Raw genomic sequence first — 16,685 nt, forward strand, 5'->3', positions numbered from 1 at the left:
ACTTACAGCCTTAAATCAACCAATCCACAAGGCACCCTTGCAGCAGAAAATAATATCAATAATATAATGTTGATTGACAGCTATTTGCACTCCATATTTGATGGTTCCAATTTCAAAAATAACATGTACATTTTTTATTTAACAACAATCGATTTGATGCCTTATTCTCCCTATCGATTGCTTAGAGATCAAACACTGCGGGACTTACAAACAGGTTCAAGAATCAAAGTCTTGAGTCTTCACACAGCTTACTTTATTATAGACCAATAATAGTCTGCAGCAAATTCCAAGTCAACAGGATCAGCTAACAAGCCTGTAGATAAATGAAAATTACCATGGTCATCACTAACGATATGTATAACCCCTAGCACTACACCCATTATCAAAAACAGATGTCTTGGGCGGCCTCCTCCTCCTCCTCTGGCCATTGGACATAGCCTGTGGCTGGACAGGGAACGAGCTGTGGGGCAAGTATGCCAGTGCAGCATTCAGGGAAGCTCGGATTTGACTGGGCAGGTTTTGTTGGGATGCAGGGCAGCTTAGGTTGTACATCTGTGACACAAAGGAGAGCACACACACAGCCTGATGCTGCAGGTGCTGGGGCACGACATGGAGGCTCCCGGTCACACTCAGCCAACTAGTCTGAAGGTGCTGAACCAGACCTGAGGAGCAGCACCTCTCCATGACCTGTTGGGTGAAGGACATAATTAACACAGTAATTATTCAGCCAAGCCTAGAGATCAACTTAAGATGTTCTCACTTGAATTGTTTAACGGTGATCAAGAGGTGGTAGAGTCATGTGCCAGGCTGTGAATGGATTTAACAAAATTGGAAAGAGATTGTAAAGGTCTAAATCAAAGGTGGGGACCCATGTGCCACAGAGGGCCAAGAGTCCGCAGGTTTTCATTCCAACCAACCAAAAACACCAGGTTATTCCATTGATTAGTTCCTAGTTAGTGCAAGAGAGTAAGGTAATCAATGAATTCATCCGGTGTAGTTTTAGGTTTGAATGAAAATCTGCAGGATCTCGGCCCTCCATGGCACATGGTTCCCCACCTCTACTGTAAATATAAAAAAATGCGCAGTTCTGTTTTCTCAAGTCCAAGTGAAGACAATCCCAATACCTCCTCCTGCTGTTTAACATGAATGTGACAGTCGTTCCACTCCACCATTAAAGCAAGCTTGTCCTGCATAGCAAGTTAGATTCATTGTAGTTTTATGGAGCAAGATATAATTACATGGCATGCTAGGAAAAATAAGAGCACCGAGAACATGCTGCATCACTGTAAGAACAAACCGCAATCAAATGTGTCAAAACTCACTTTTATGGGGTTCCTGTGTCAATATAGCCTTGCTGCTACTGAGTGCTATATACATATTAATTCCCAAATAAATGTGACTTGGATGCCATTCCAGTGCTGAGTCAATGTTATTTTGAGTCATCTAGTGTCCCATATTCTGTAATTATGCATACTCATTTACTGATTTTCCAAAACCGTCACTGCCCCAACACTCCTACACATGCATAGCACCACTTCTTACCAAATCAAAGGTGTGCTGACTCCAGACATGTACAGTGTGCATCTTGGCTCCAACATTGTGGTAGATTCTTCTATACAGTTTGACAGTGAGTGAAACCAGTCGCACGGGGTAAATGGTTCTCATTTTGGCAGCCTCAAAGCCCCTCACCATCTTGGATTCCTCTTCTACACAGTAAACATGCATTTTGAGTGTTAAATAGATGCTGCTCTACTTGCATACATGTTTAGTTAGGAATAGGACTAAGATTTGAACGTAATCTAGCGGTTTCAAACCAATACCATCCATTTACCTTCATCTTCCTCAGAGGGGGGAAGCACTTGGTCTATCAGGGCCTCAGACATGCTAAGAGCAGAGTCCAGTCCCACACTGGCCACACTGATGGCCGTCTTCACCAGTGACTGGTCAGTCCTGTCATCATTAGCCATTTTCCTGACAGTATCTGTCACCTGTTGTTTCCTCCCAGTCATCCATGAGATAGTGTGCTGCACACAGTCCACAGTCCCGTTGCCTGCGATGCTCGCCATATCCTTCACCTCCAGCATCTTGTTCTTGGCACTGGCAGCGATCTGGAAGATAGCAGAGAAGGCTAGGACAGCACGGAGGTGTTCCTTGCCTCTTCACTCTGATTAACTGTAATTTTTTTGCACTTCGTTAAGAAGCGCAAGTGGCTGTGGGAATGATACCTGCTCTGTGGGTTTCTGAAGCACTGGGAATGTTGCCTCCAGCCAGTCCAGACCTTTACATGCCACATCATTCGCAACGGAAACTGTCGAAATATTCCAAACTGAGACTAAAGCCATAACTGGTATTTCATTTTATTTTTGATGGTGACAGTAGAGTGAGGCAGAGGAGAGAGAGGGGATGACATGCAGCAAGGGGCTTAGATTGGAATAAAACCTGGGCTGCTGTGGCAAGGCCATGATAAGTAGTATGCACTGTACTGTGTAAGCCACTGAAAATTCAACAGTGACTTTTTTGGAGCCTTTTCTCCTCAGAATAAATAAATAAATACATACATACATAACTAAATGGAAGAAACTCAAACCTTAGCATTAGTTGGCAATGGATGGGTTTTTACCTAATTTTGTATACCTGACCCTGCTCAGGTATGCATCCTTTTGATTAACATCCATGTAATTCCTAATTATAAGAAGGCACAAATGAATTGTCATGGCAGTTTTTGACATAGGAAGCCACATTCCATGCATTGCCATTGGTTGTTTCAATCAAGAAACTACTGGTCAGTTAACAAAAAAAGTCAATTTATATCAAAACAGCTCATTATGGAATACTCCATCCTCCTAATTCCTATATTTGGATTTATTTTATTTTATTTTCTCATGCAATTGCTCACGTCCACATCATTATGCAGCAACATAGGATGAAATCATGGTGCTTATTATTAGACTTGAGAGACAAAGGCATGCAACTCTAAGAATACTTACTTTGGGGCTCCAGTTTAATAATGACAGGTGAAACGCGGCCATAGGCCACGGAGCCTATAGCTGTCACCCCCGTCTCCAGCACGTCGCACACGGACTGCAGGCTCGGGTGACTGCACTTGGTGTCACGGTACAAGACCGAGAGAACCGCACATGCTGAGCGGACCACGGGCAGCTTGGCCAGTCTGACCACTGCACTCTGTTAGGAAGAACAGCAGCGAGAAATCTCCTCAGTGCAGCTTCACTTGAGGTTTCTCACACTCCTCACAAAACACCTGCCGCACCAACAATCAATATCACTTTCAGCCGGTAAACAGGCTCATTTGCCTTGATTGCGCTCACCCCATTCCTCTGGTTGTTATTCATCGGCATGTTTCTCGCTCTTTGGTGCAAGGCAAAACAAATACACGAAATAAATAAAACATAAGTTTGGAATTTAACTTTGTTGTCATTAAAACAGGTCTCCGAGAAAATGCACTGCTCACCTTGCAAAATGGTGGTTCATGGGACAACGTGAGGGTCGCAGTCCTGCGGAAAAAACTCTTGCATAGCGTGATCAGGTAGGTTAGATCAGAGCGGCTGCTCACCTGTCCTCACCTGCCCGCTAATGACGTAGGCAATATCTGACGGAGGAAATTAATTAATAATTTAATTAACCCACATATCCAGGACAGCATGAATGTTTATTCAGTCTGGTCTGCATCTTCATCTAACTAACAAATTACCGGCAAAATTATTATCTAAAAGTTATTTGATGTTTTGTCCAGAAATGCATGACGTACTCTATATTTGAATGGGAGCTCCGTGTGGTGGGGTAGTGATTGTTTTTACAAAAAATAGATGACAATTTCTAACTTTTAATACTGTATATGATGAGTATTGTAATAATAATAAAGCAAGGAAACTACTAATGTGTGTTTACTAATGCATGTTTAATGTTATTTACATTTCAAAATGTCTGATTTCACAAGCTTACAAACCATGACCTCAGTCCAGTTCACCAGCCCAACATCATAAAACGATATAGGCGTCTGGGATTTTACCATAGACACCTATATCTTTTTATGAGTTGAATTTAAGTTGAATTAAATTGATTTATAGTTTCTTGTTAGTGGGGATTGCACGTGCACCTTGCACGTGCACCTCATGGTTAATTTTGATGGCACATCAGTACTACACAACTTGGGTCAGTTACTGCACATAATACATATAGTTTTGTTTAGTTTTTTATTATGTATTTTTATGATGTATGTTTTTGCCCCTCCTAGTCTTTCTATGTGTAGCATTTTGTAAAACACTTTCTTAAATTTAAGTTTTTGAAGTGTCAGGACTCAGGTGCCACACCTTGGTTGCACTTCTCCTTTCTATGGAACATATATGGTGTCACTCATGTCCTTTATTAAACTCTCCTTTCACCTTTCTGCCAGTCAGGGGTAATGACTGGCCTGAAGCCTTTTGACCATATACCAGACCCTCCATTGTAGGTGCTCTGTTATCTGGTAAGTGTGTGAATGTATATGGACAATTGTCTTGTGTGTTTTTTCGTGCTTTATACCTACACTATTTAAATGTGGTTTATAATGTATTTCATGATGACCCTGATGAAGGTCACTAGCCAAAATGCGTTAGTCCAACAAGGTGTTCTGTATACTACAAGTGTTGCTGAGTGTACTCTCTGGGGTATTTCAGACCACAGCCGGTCACTGACACCACTAAGTACTGCACACCAAGAGAGAGATTAAGCTCTGTGCAGCTTGTTGCAGCAAACCACTGGGCTTTGAATATAAAGCTCTAGGTGATGATGGCCACATCATCGGAAGAACAGACCCCATATCTGTAACAAATCAAGTATTTGAGTCCATTCTAGCTGTTCAACCCCATTAATAATCAAACCTACTGCATCGCTTAACAAACTAGATATGTGCTGTTTGTGAGTGCTAGCAGTGTCTGAATCCTCAATGTCACCTTGTGACAGTGTTCCCAGTCTGGGTCAAGCATTTGTCCAGACAGTGGTGGACAGTATTAAATACTGCCCCCCTCAGTAATGAGATCATTCAGTCATCCCCATCTACCTCACAATGCAAAGCATCAAACAGGTTTTGCAAATATTAGTGCAACCATCACTGCATGCACACACTGAAAGTTTGGCCTGTTGGTGGCGCTAGAGAAAATGTCATGGTGTCACCAAACTCAATTACTTTCATCATTTAGGGGATGTGAAAGTCCACAGCAAATTTGAAAAGATTTAAGTAAAAGGTATTGAAGTTATAGTGCTCACAGACTGGATCTGCAGTAGTGGCAGTTGGGGTGAATACATAATTCTGTTGCTTCAGTGCTGTAATAATCACAGTACTTTTGTTGTATTCTTGTCCTATTTTTTCCTAATGAGGTTTTTGTAAGAGTTTGTCCTTGTTCTCAATGAGGGCCTAAAGTTGGAGGTTGTCATTCTTCATTTCCATTTAAATGCCCTTTGAGAACAGAACATAAACTGACTTATGTATTAAGTACTCCACATCTAACTTGACATCAGTCGGGTCTTTTTACTCCTTAATCCCCTTTGTCTCTTGATATTCAGGCTTTTGAGTCCTTGTGAAGTTCAGCTGGATTAACACCACAGACCAATAAAAACCTCTATTAAGGATAAATGAGGCACATGTAGCCAGGCTTTGTCGTTTATCAGTTTAGGCAGAGAGAAGCAGGTGGGAGGAAGTACAGAAGCATAGTCAGCATGCTGCTTGGTCCCTGTGAGGTGGTACACAGCATAGCAATTGCAAAGATAAAGAAAACACAGCAAGGTTACAGTGGGTTGAAATCTGGTTATGACAGGCGATAAATATATACTTAGTTAAAAGACGGGGGGAAAAAACGAGACTCAAGGCAAAACTGCTTGACTGTAAGGTACTATAATCCTTGAATACATTTTAAAGGGTTCTATGGAAACATCACAATCCATGTAATATTATGATGACACCACAGGATGTATGAAAAACGCAGTATGCTCAAACTCGCTACAGAGAGGCGCACTTAGAAGCGCTTTATATGTGAGGGAATTTTATGCGGTGAATTTTTTAGTGTGAGGGAAGTTGATCCGGGCTCCCACAGGCGAGCACGCTTCAAGCCACGAGGGCTGGTTGTGGTGCTGATGCTGCTTTTGTCGTCGCGGGCTGCAGCATCCCGGAGCGCGGCCGTGTCTGCTGCAGCCAACGTGTTTCTGTCGGTACGCGTCACTTAGCAGGAGATACCGTTGCATTACTTTTATGTGTGCACCAGCAACAGCAGCAGAGAAGGTTTACAAGTGCTGCCTGCTGCAAAAAAATTCGAGACACACACCACACAAAAAAGCACGTGTAGTGGGTGGTCCTCAATAAATGGCTTTCACGTGGCTCTAGCGAGCACCACAGTCAGTCAGTCAGTCCAGTGCAGCAGCAGCAGGAGACACATCAACATGGCTCTGGGGGTGGAATCTGCAGAGTAAGTGATGCATTCTCCGTTTTCAGCTTCAGCATGATATATTTCGGGGATAATATTGACTTGATATGACCTATGATTGCAAAAAGAGGGTAAAATGCTTAAATGCGTGATCATAATAAAGACATAAAATGTGCCTGTGGCGCTCACATAAGTTTATTTACATCTTTCTGTGCTTGAAGGCTTTGCATTTCATTTGTTATCACTGTAATATTCATATTATATTCCTTAAGGCAGTGATAGAGAGCCATCATTTTGCTGTGAAATGTATAGAATTATTGCGTTTTATTTGCGGATTATTGTTTATTTTATGATAGTGTTATTATTATTATTATTATTATTATTTAACTTGCATTTGATTAGAATTTTAGAGGGCATGATGTTTGTATTAAGCATAAATTAAAAATGTCACCTATATACATGATGATGCAGTTATTTATTGTCAGCGGTGTGACGTTGATCCTGCTCACTTTACCAATATGCGCCCACGTGGCAATTGTTTGTTATTAATCGGTCGAGCTGCGTGGAAGCTGTCATCTAACCACAGATAGGCCTATATTTATGCCCTGCACTGTAATACCCTTTAAGATACTGTGTGACAGCTGAAACTGGCTGAACTGGCGTGCAGGCTTATTTGGTTTGGAGAGAGGAGGGTCCAGGCTGTTTTGCAGTCACTGAATTATTGTATCAGCCTCATTCAAATGTGTGATCTGATATAGCGAAGTAGCTTTGCCAATCCTGACCAAGGTGTGGGCGTGCCTTTGGTTAGTAAAAAATACTGCCCGCCCTTCCCAGTTTTCCTGTGTGGTAGAGAATTTAACTTAATTAAAGTGGTCACATTGCCACAAAACTTATGATGGTTTCCTGTTTACCAGGAAAAAAGGCATAAATAAAACCACAAACACTGACTGACAGCAAGTATAAGCCTCAGAGGTCAGGTGGGGTTTGAATCCAGTCATCAGGTGGTATACTGCCATTCTGTCTCTGCACAGGAGCTGCAAGTGACGACCTTAAAACTTTACACTGCAGACACTGTTGCCCACAGAGGAGTTAACTTGATGAGCAACAATACTGAGCTGTGAAAATGCCCAGCAGATGACTTTTAGTGACCCAAGGGTCCTTACGAACCAGGATCTCTGGTCTTGTTTTGATGAGAATTCTGTTTCAAGAAATTATTTGTGATCCAACACGGCAAGGTCAAGATGAAGGATGCACCGGCATAGCTTCCTAACACAGTGAAGGATGGTAGTGGTCTGTTCTGACCTCGCACACATTTCTTGGCAAAGTCCAAGCGGTCATTTTCCCTGTTAATTCATCCTGTTACTTTTAGAGTATTGTCAGAACCAAGCTCAGGATTTACAGCCAAATCTGCAACAGCGTATTGAGACAGCCACGATTATAAAGGTGTTCTGTTTATTATTCAGAAGCATTACAGCATGTTGTAAAAATGTCATGCAGAGTGTAACTGTAGTGAGAAAAGCTTCTGCTGTTGCCTTTGTGTTTGATCATATCCAGTACATGCCCAGTATGTACAGACAACCACAGAATAAAATAACCATGACTGTTGTCAGTTCAGAAGTCATTTTCTGGTTACAGCAAATATCCTTATTATCCTTATTATTATTATTTTATAGTGTGATCCGTCTGATAATGCAGTACCTGAAGGAGAACAACCTCTATCGAACCCTGAACACTTTACAGGAGGAAACCACCGTCTCACTCAACACAGTGGAGAGTATTGACAGTTTCATTGCAGACATCAACAAAGGCCACTGGGACTCTGTCCTGTTAGCTATAGAGTCCCTCAAACTGCCAGACAACACACTTATAGACCTTTATGAGCAGGTGAGATTTCCCTCATTCAGTTAATGCACTTAATTTGAGTCTTAACTCGTTAAATGGCAGAGGTCAGACTGTATGCTGTTCTATACAACAGGTTGTACTGGAGCTCATTGAAATGAGGGAGGTGGGGGCAGCTCGCTCCCTCCTCAGACAAACTGACCCGATGATCATGCTGAAGCAGACCCAGCCAGAGAGGTACATGCACTTGGAGAGTCTGCTGACACGCTCCTACTTTGACCCGCGTGAGGTGAGACCCCATTCGCTCTCTGGATTTGAACAATGCTTTCACTGAATCCTTTGCTGCTCTTAACCAGCAGGAACCCCTTCTCACTCGCCACAGGCATATCCAAAAGGCAGCAGCAAGGAGAAACGTCGCAGGGCTATAGCCCAGGCGCTGGTGAGGGAGGTCAGTGTGGTGCCCCCTTCTCGTCTCATGGGGCTCTTGGAGCAAGTCAGTGTGAGTATGCCTGGATGGTGATCGCTACCCTTTTCAGATGTGCACACTGATTAAAGGAACAGTACTCACTCTAATTAATGACAAGGGACTTTTATTCATCTATATCCACAGGACCCTCTGAGACTAATTTGAATTAAAGATCCTAAACCGTTTCCCCCTCTTCTCTCACTCTATCTCAGTCTCCGCTGTTATGTATATTCATCTTGATACTGACTGAATAAAATAACCGTGCCTGTCATCTCCACAGTCTCTAAAGTTGCAGCAGCACCAGGGTCACCTGTCCCCTGACGTGACCATTGACACGTCTGGCAGCAAGGCTGTAGAGAGGCATAGGGAAGAGGAAAACTTCCCAACCCAGCTCTACCGACACATCAAGGTAGACAAGCGTGGGCTTCCATTCACATAGTATGACATATTCTGCTTTATTGCATAACCCATTGTTTGGCACAGTGTCCATAAATTTGAACTTGTGTTTGAAGTTGGGTATGATTGATACTTTCGCTATTTATTGTGGGAGCTGGGGCTACAAATCACATTTTTTCCAATTCAGTGTATTTGAGAGCTGTACCACTTTGAGAAGTTTTTTCTAAATAATTTTTGCTTCTCTTTTCCATTGATTAGTCATTTCCCAGTATAATCTAATCTCCTGGTTCATTAAACCATAGATATATTTGCCAGACAAACACACAGACACACATACACACTCTCATACACACAAGTACACATACTTTTAATTGCTTTACTCACCTGAAGGCACTTGTATGGCTGGCTGGCTGTGCTTTCATCACTTGCATCCAGATGGATCTGTTTGAAGCGGCCGTCCTTGCTGTTCTCTGCCCAAGGTTAAAATGTCCAGCATGGTCATTCTACACAAAGGCCTAGACTACAGCATGCTGGCCAGCTTTATGTGCTGCTGTAAGCTGCCACTTGATACCAGTTTAAGCTTTATATCATTGCTTCTCATTGCTTTGGGATCATGTAAGAATCCATTATTCAACTGGTTTGCAAACCCAAAAAGGCAACAATAATTTACGAGAGATAAAGGAGTGTTAATGAGTAGCTTGATGAGTAGTAGTATCTGCAATTTTGTTCTATAGTTTGGACAGCGGTCACATGTGGAATGTGCCCGTTTCTCACCTGATGGCAAATACTTAATCACTGGATCAGTGGATGGCTTCATTGAGGTCTGGAACTTCAACACTGGAAAAATCACTAAGGTAATTTATATATTTTAAGCATCATTCACACCAAAAGTTATTAGTAATGTCAGAGTGTTGGCATGAAAAAAAGCTTTGGTTTATTTTTAGAAATTCTTTTTATTCAGTTTGTTTAGTGCTGTTTTTTCTGTTGTGTGGATAATCTAGGATTTAAAGTACCAAGCCCAAGACAGCTTCATGATGATGGATGATGCCGTGCTGTGTATTTGCTTCAGTCAGGATACAGAGCTACTGGCGACGGGCGCTCAGAATGGCAAAATAAAGGTCTCAACATTTCAAACAAATGCTTAACTTTTAATGCTCTTATTATTATTTTGATGTCTTTTGTATGTTAATCTATGTGACCAATTATAGCGTCCGCCTTCCTCCAAGTTCTGTAATGCTGTTACATTATTTACTGTACGTTGGTTTAACCAGTGTAATGTCTGTGTGGGGGTTTATGGGCTAGGTGTGGAAGATCCAGAGTGGCTTGTGTCTGCGCAGGTTTGAACACGCCCACAGCAAAGGGGTCACATGTCTGAGCTTCTCCAAGGACAGCAGCCAGATACTCAGTGCTTCCTTTGACCAGACCATCAGGTGGGATGAAGCTTTGTCGTGCTCACTGTGCAGTTAACATTACTGTAAAGAAGGTGTTGTCACCCTGTGTAGACCCGAGCATCTTTGTGCCTTTCATTTTTATGTTGTAAACCTTGTAGGGTTCTGTCCTCCAACAAAAGAAATTATTTTTTTTTAATTAACTCCTGTTTGTGCAACCTATAAGTGGCTAAAATTCTGGTGTTTTTATTTGCAAATCGATATCTAAACTATGTTACATCACTTGCAATTGCTTGATATGCCAAATCGTAACATTACTCTTCATATACTGTAGCTAAAAACAAATTCTGCTTTTTTGAGAAACCAAACATGTTGCACACACACACACACACACACATACACATTCTCCCTTTCACAAAAATGCAAATCAGGGGACGAGGCATGACATCACATTCTTAGTCACATGCTTAGTGCATCTGCATGTAACTATACAAAGGACAATTTAGTGTCTTTCTTTTGCTCTCTCTCTCTCTCTCTCTCTCTCTCTTACACACACACACACACATGCAGCTTACACTGTACCCCACTCTATGATAAGGAGTCTTGCATTTCTATTTCTGCATCCTGTCAAGTGTGGGCTGTGCCCCTCTGCTGTGGTGGAGGCACATGGGCTGTGTGGGAGTAGCTGAGACGTCATGTGCTCAGGCACAAAGCTGCAACGTGTGCCTCCACTTGCAATTCCACGAGATGGAAGCCTCAATTGTTTATTTATGCTAAATCATCATAGTCGAGAGGGGAGTGGATCGATGAGCATTAACCACTCGTTTAGCTAATCTGCACCACTTAGTCATCAGTGACTAAGCAACTGGTATATTGAACACAGTGGATCATTTGTTGATCCTGAAAATGCCTCACGAGGTAAACAAACATGGCTTTGTTTATGTGGCTACTGTGTTGTTGCTGTAGATTTGTAGCCTTTGTAATAAGAAAACGTCTGTTGGTCAGTCTTCCAAACGTCTTGTTTACAGAATCCATGAACTGAGATCAGGCAAGACGCTCAAGGAATTAAGCGGCCATTCTTCGTTTGTAAACGATGCGGCTTTCACTCAAGATGGTAATCACATCATCAGTGCCTCGTCTGATGGCACAGTAAAGGTACAATACCTGAACAAACTGTATGACAACAGTTCAGCCCTAGGTCATCATTATTATTATTATTGTGTCTGGGAAATGGCTCTAATATGCTTCCATATTTTTCATCACTCCACGTGCGCATGTTTAGATATGGAATGTGAAGACTTCAGAATGCATCCACACTTTAAAATCTCTGTCAAGCACCTCGGAAACCCCCGTCAACAACGTGATTCCTCTACCGCAAAACCCAGAGCACTTTGTGGTGTGTAACCACTCCAACACAGTGGTCGTCATGAACATGCAGGGTCAGGTGAGAACACTGGCATTCACTTATAACGCCTGCCTGCTCCAAATAGGAAATGTGTCCTTGGGTCCAAAAGTCTGAGTCCACCACCAAGAACTCTTTTCTTTTGTTATTTATCAAAAACCTAATTGATAATTTTATTTAAATCCTGTATCTCTCATATAAGATTACATGTTTTTTTTCCGCTAGTTTAAGTAAAGCTTGCTAGTATTTACTGTGTGTCAGATATGTCCATTTGCCTTAATTACAGCTTACACTGGAATTGATCTAATTTTCATTTTCACTTTTTTTTCCCCCAGAATTTGAGAATCTACATCGTTGCAGCTCTAGTTTAGAGCATCCCTAAGAAGGTCTTGTGATGCTGCAGTATGTTTTCCCCGTTCCCTTTTCAAATGTCCCCAAACATGTTTAGTGATTTGGTGACTGTGGAGGGAAAGCCATGCAACAAAGCACTCCTTGCTGATCCCTGAACTTCAAATAGGGGATGACCAGCCTCTGGAGAATAGAGTGCTACTCCACTCTCATCAAAGTGTACTTGATCCTGTGTAAGTTACCAGTTCAGGAATAGGAGAAACATCTCCATGCCTGAATATTTCCACCACTACAGATTCAGTGAGCACTTATCTTATTAGCCTCTCATGTGGAAGTCTCCTCTCTTAACTTTTTTTCCACCTCTAAGCAAGATTCCTGGAGTGAAAGTTTGGTATTGTTCGAGTCATGCGAATCATTTAGACTTGTTTTGTTGTTGAAGTGGTTTGGAAACTGCTATCCTCCTGAACTTACCACTCATCTTTTCACTTTACTTTAACTAACTGATGTTCTTTGTTTTGTTGAATTTATATCTGGGATGCAGATGTCTTATGTTAGCTTGTTTCAAGGTGGTGTGGTCACTTTAGGTCGGCCGTGGTCTTCCTTTAGATGAAAATGACTGAAAATTACTCTGGTCTAGTTTGTATTGCCTCCTGTGAATTTTTTGTTTTGTTTTTTTGTCCTGGAATTTTGTTTAGTTTTTCACTACTCGTGAGAGAAATCTGACCCTCAAATGCTTTTGACATTGTTACTGGAAAATATTTTTTTAACTGAAGTACTTTTTCAAACCAAAACTATTCATACTGTGTATTTGGAGCATACATGTGCATATATTTGCATGCCATATAAGGTGTGACAACAGCTTGACAGCCCTAACCAAATGATGTGCAAACAACATATTCTGATTTATTTGTTTCATGCAAACACTGCTGAGAGATGAACTTTTATCAGTTCTAAATGGTGTATTGTTGAATGAGCATAAACAGAATAAAGAAATTTATCTATTTTTGATAAATAATGAAAACAAACAGTAAAGAGTGGACTCAGACTTTTGGACCCGACTGTACAGGAGTGTATCCTTTCATATTTTTCATTACTTGCTAAATTGAAAGCTAGTTGAAACTGAGTGCAACATTGTTCTGTACTTCATACTTATGATTTAATTTAGTAGTTTCACTGTGCAAGTACCCACATAATACCAGAGTTTTGCTCATAGGCACTTTTATGTTACCCTTCTCCTCATTAAGATTGTGAAGACCTTCAGCTCAGACAGACGGGAAGGAGGAGAGTTTGTGTGTTGCACTGTCTCACCCCGCGGGGAGTGGATCTACTGTGTGGGAGAGGACTTGGTGCTCTACTGCTTCAAATACGCGACAGGAAGGCTGGAGAGAACACTGACCGTAAGCCACTCGTTATTAGAGGCTGTGAGAGCAGCCAATTTGTGAAAACTCTTGTGAAATGCAAATTAAGAACCTTTTCCTTGTCTAGTTATTTCTCGTCCCACTTGATCCTCACTGTGTCCTTGACCAACAAAACAGCGAGCGCTGAACAGCAAACTGTATGGGTTAACAGAGAATATCTGGTGATTTATCATCTGCTCCCACAGGTCCATGAGAAAGACGTAATTGGCATCGTCCACCACCCACATGAGAATCTGATTGCCACGTACAGCGAGGATGGCCTCCTGAGGTTATGGAAACCTTAGACTGGCGCCCGCATCGTAATGCATTGCATCGTCATGATGTGTGCACCCGATTCCTCGTGGATCCAACTTAACCTGTGCAGTTTGAATCTCCAGTTTCATCTCTTCTTCCATCTCTAGACATGAAAATGCATGATGGTGAACTGTCATGAAAAAAAGATTTGCAATGAAACTGCCATTTGTTTGGGCATAAACAAACAATATCAGGTAATTGATGGGTCAGTGCTGGTTTTAAATACTTTTGTAGCTGTAATATTGACTCAGTGATACAGATGTAATGCCATAGCTGTCTCATGTGTTCCCTGCATGCTACCTCAGTACACTGTCTAAATATCAGTACACAAGAATACTTTAAGTATCTCTTCAAGATATGCATGACTGGTGATAAAACCTCCAAATGAAGCTCCAGTGACACTTGCTGTATCCAGTGTATTAATATTAACAGTGTATTCAATGTAGTTGCAACATGACTGTCAGTTTGTTGCGTTGAGATGCTGTAATTGGTGTAGTACTTGTTTATTAGTATGATCTGTATGCCTGCAAGGTGCCGCGGTACTGCTGGTGCCGATATTTATTATTTGTACAATCTGGTTACATCATCGTTGAAAACTGTTTGTTCGTTACAGACTGTACCTTGTATATATCTTGTATAACATGGAAAATGCCAACCACTGTCAAAACGATTAACAATAAAATGTAAAAACATTCCCAGTGATGCTCTTATTCTGAGACCACATCACTGTGTAGACCCAAAAACAGACTGCGGTATTAAATTTGTTCACTCAATGAAAAAAATATAATCAACTCAAGGTTACTACTGGTTTTAGAAGGCCAGATTTAGGACTTACAATTGATTTCAACATCAATTTTAAAAATCAAAAGCTGGCAGAAAGAGAGAGGTCCAACTACACACATAACTAATAAAAGTGCAGAAAATTAAAAATAGACAGTATCACCAATTTTCAACATCTCTGAATGACAGCTTGTTATATATAACTTGTCATGAAGTTGTCATATATAACATGTCAATAATCAACAGTCAGTTTTATTTATTGGATGATACATTTTAATTCAAAACATAATGAAAAATATATTATTTTTACTGTCCATCGTTGACAAGGTTTCCATGTTCACATCTCGGCAACCCTTGTTCACGTCACATCATCTTATAAAACTGATATTTCCAAGAGCACCTGAAGGCAGTTGGTAAGTTAGGCTGACTCAGTTGCATATTTAAATGTAATTATTATTACAGTGGCTGAAAGGTTGACTGTACCAAAGTAAAGTTAGCAGGAGAAGAAAAATGTGCCCAAGACATGTGATTACCTTATGATTCCCGATATGAAGCTGGCTGTCCAGCCCACAGCACAACCAGCTAACAGCATGAGTCTTTCTCTCCTCTTAACATTTTGAGCGTTTCATGTCGGCCCACAGGTCGGCCAGCCCTCCGGCATAACTCCTGCCACTCCAGATGGCCAGTCCGCCCCTGGTATACCCACCACGTCAGATTTTACACCTGATGATGGAGTCACGGGCCAGGCAGTACCAAGGCAGTGCAGATAGTGCTGACACATGTAATGGTGTGTATAGATGTATCATATAGTATGATAAATGTAGATAATGTAGTTCATTATTCAATTAACAACTTATTTATTTATACATTATTTAATTAACCACTTGTTTATTTATTAGTAGTACTTACTGCAGGCCTTTTAAAGTGTGTAGTACTTATTCCTGGCCTTTTAAAGTGTCTTTTTTTCCTGATGTCTTTTATTTTGTATTTTGAATTTGTGGATACTGCTGGAAGATGTGAATTTCCCTCAGGATGAATAAAGTATCTATCTACCTATCTATCTAATGCTATGGTTGAAAAATCAGTGGAGCTGTCCTTTAGTTATGGAACATGATGTCCAAATGTGTTTAGATAAGCAGATACAATGAAAAAATGTTGTGAGTATTGTACTATTATCCCATGACCTGATACGTGAACTTTTCAGACTTCATAAGAATCTGTGGGTTACTTTTACTACCAACACTAGGATATATATATGTATGTGTGTGTGTGTGTGTGTATATATATATATACACTATATTACCAAAAGTATTCGCTCACCCATTCAAATGATCAGAATCAGGTGTCCTAATCACTTGGCCTGGCCACAGGTGTATAAAATCAAGCACTCAGGCATGCAGACTGTGAAACAAGACATTTGTGAAAGAATGGGCCGCTCTCAGGAGCTCAGTGAATTCCAGCGTGGAACTGTCATAGGATGCCACCTGTGCAACAAATCCAGTCGTGAAATTTCCTCGCTCCTAAATATTCCACAGTCAACTGTCAGCTCTATTATAACAAAATGGAAGCGTTTGGGAACAACAGCAACTCAGCCACGAAGTGGTAGGCCACGTAAAGTGACGGAGAGGGGTCAGCGGATGCTGAAGCACATAGTGCAAAGAGGTCGCCGACTTTCTGCACAGTCAATTGCTACAGAGCTACAAACTTCATGTGACCTTCAGATTAGCCCAAATACAGTACGCAGAGAGCTTCATGGAATGGGTTTCCATGGCCGAGCAGCTGCAGCCAAGCCACACATCACCAAGTGCAATGCAAAGCGTCGGATGCAATGGTGTAAAGCGCGCCGCCACTGGCCTCTAGAGCAGTGGAGACGCGTTCTCTGGAGTGATGAATCACGCTTTTCCATCTGGCAATCTGATGGACGAGTCTGGGTTTGGAGGT

At 41.4% G+C, this 16,685-nt stretch overlaps 2 protein-coding genes across 5 annotated transcripts; one reads left to right on the forward strand and one right to left on the reverse strand.

Moving 5' to 3' along the window:
- Positions 1-236: 236 nt before the first annotated feature.
- LOC115364077 (perilipin-2-like) lies at positions 237-3,607 on the reverse strand. 2 transcript variants are annotated; one of them, XM_030058497.1, is made up of 8 exons: positions 3,470-3,607; positions 3,327-3,366; positions 2,988-3,183; positions 2,226-2,308; positions 1,832-2,108; positions 1,543-1,706; positions 1,125-1,187; positions 237-687 (listed from the first exon to the last, which is right to left on the reverse strand). In XM_030058497.1, exons 1-8 carry the CDS (start codon positions 3,487-3,489, stop codon positions 346-348), a joined length of 1,185 nt encoding a protein of 394 aa, XP_029914357.1. In that variant the 5' UTR covers positions 3,490-3,607; the 3' UTR covers positions 237-345. The 2 variants fall into 2 exon arrangements, with proteins under 2 accessions (XP_029914357.1, XP_029914365.1); XM_030058505.1 differs by lacking the exon at positions 1,125-1,187.
- Positions 3,608-4,412: 805 nt separating this feature from the next.
- Positions 4,413-14,644, forward strand: LOC115363413 (WD40 repeat-containing protein SMU1-like). Of its 3 annotated transcripts, none has more exons than XM_030057630.1 (12): positions 4,413-4,483; positions 8,087-8,297; positions 8,389-8,541; positions 8,635-8,751; positions 8,999-9,127; positions 9,849-9,968; positions 10,116-10,232; positions 10,417-10,544; positions 11,531-11,657; positions 11,785-11,946; positions 13,497-13,649; positions 13,856-14,644. In XM_030057630.1, the coding sequence occupies exons 2-12, from the start codon at positions 8,103-8,105 to the stop codon at positions 13,952-13,954; spliced, it is 1,500 nt and encodes a 499-aa protein (XP_029913490.1). In that variant the 5' UTR covers positions 4,413-4,483; positions 8,087-8,102; the 3' UTR covers positions 13,955-14,644. The 3 variants fall into 3 exon arrangements, 2 of the variants coding, with proteins under 2 accessions (XP_029913490.1, XP_029913482.1); XR_003928585.1 differs by lacking the exons at positions 4,413-4,483; positions 13,856-14,644 and adding exons at positions 6,392-6,455; positions 12,240-12,485 and having other exon boundaries at positions 13,497-13,575; XM_030057622.1 differs by lacking the exon at positions 4,413-4,483 and adding an exon at positions 6,392-6,455.
- Positions 14,645-16,685: the final 2,041 nt, after the last annotated feature.

Source organism: Myripristis murdjan, chromosome 1 (assembly GCF_902150065.1).
Source record: "Myripristis murdjan chromosome 1, fMyrMur1.1, whole genome shotgun sequence".
Taxonomy (NCBI): domain Eukaryota; kingdom Metazoa; phylum Chordata; class Actinopteri; order Holocentriformes; family Holocentridae; genus Myripristis; species Myripristis murdjan.

Excerpts from the sequence above, each read along its gene's own strand:
- LOC115364077 (XM_030058497.1), bottom strand. The coding sequence starts at position 3,489 with ATGAACCACCATTTTGCAAG. Across the intron at positions 1,707-1,831 it reads CCCCTCTGAGGAAGATGAAG|AAGAGGAATCCAAGATGGTG; the intron begins GTAAATGGATGG and ends TTTACTGTGTAG. Across the intron at positions 688-1,124 it reads ATGTTAAACAGCAGGAGGAG|GTCATGGAGAGGTGCTGCTC; the intron begins GTATTGGGATTG and ends TTCACCCAACAG.
- LOC115363413 (XM_030057622.1), top strand. The coding sequence starts at position 6,430 with ATGGCTCTGGGGGTGGAATCTGCAGA. Across the intron at positions 9,969-10,115 it reads ACACTGGAAAAATCACTAAG|GATTTAAAGTACCAAGCCCA; the intron begins GTAATTTATATA and ends TGGATAATCTAG. Across the intron at positions 10,545-11,530 it reads TCCTTTGACCAGACCATCAG|AATCCATGAACTGAGATCAG; the intron begins GTGGGATGAAGC and ends TCTTGTTTACAG.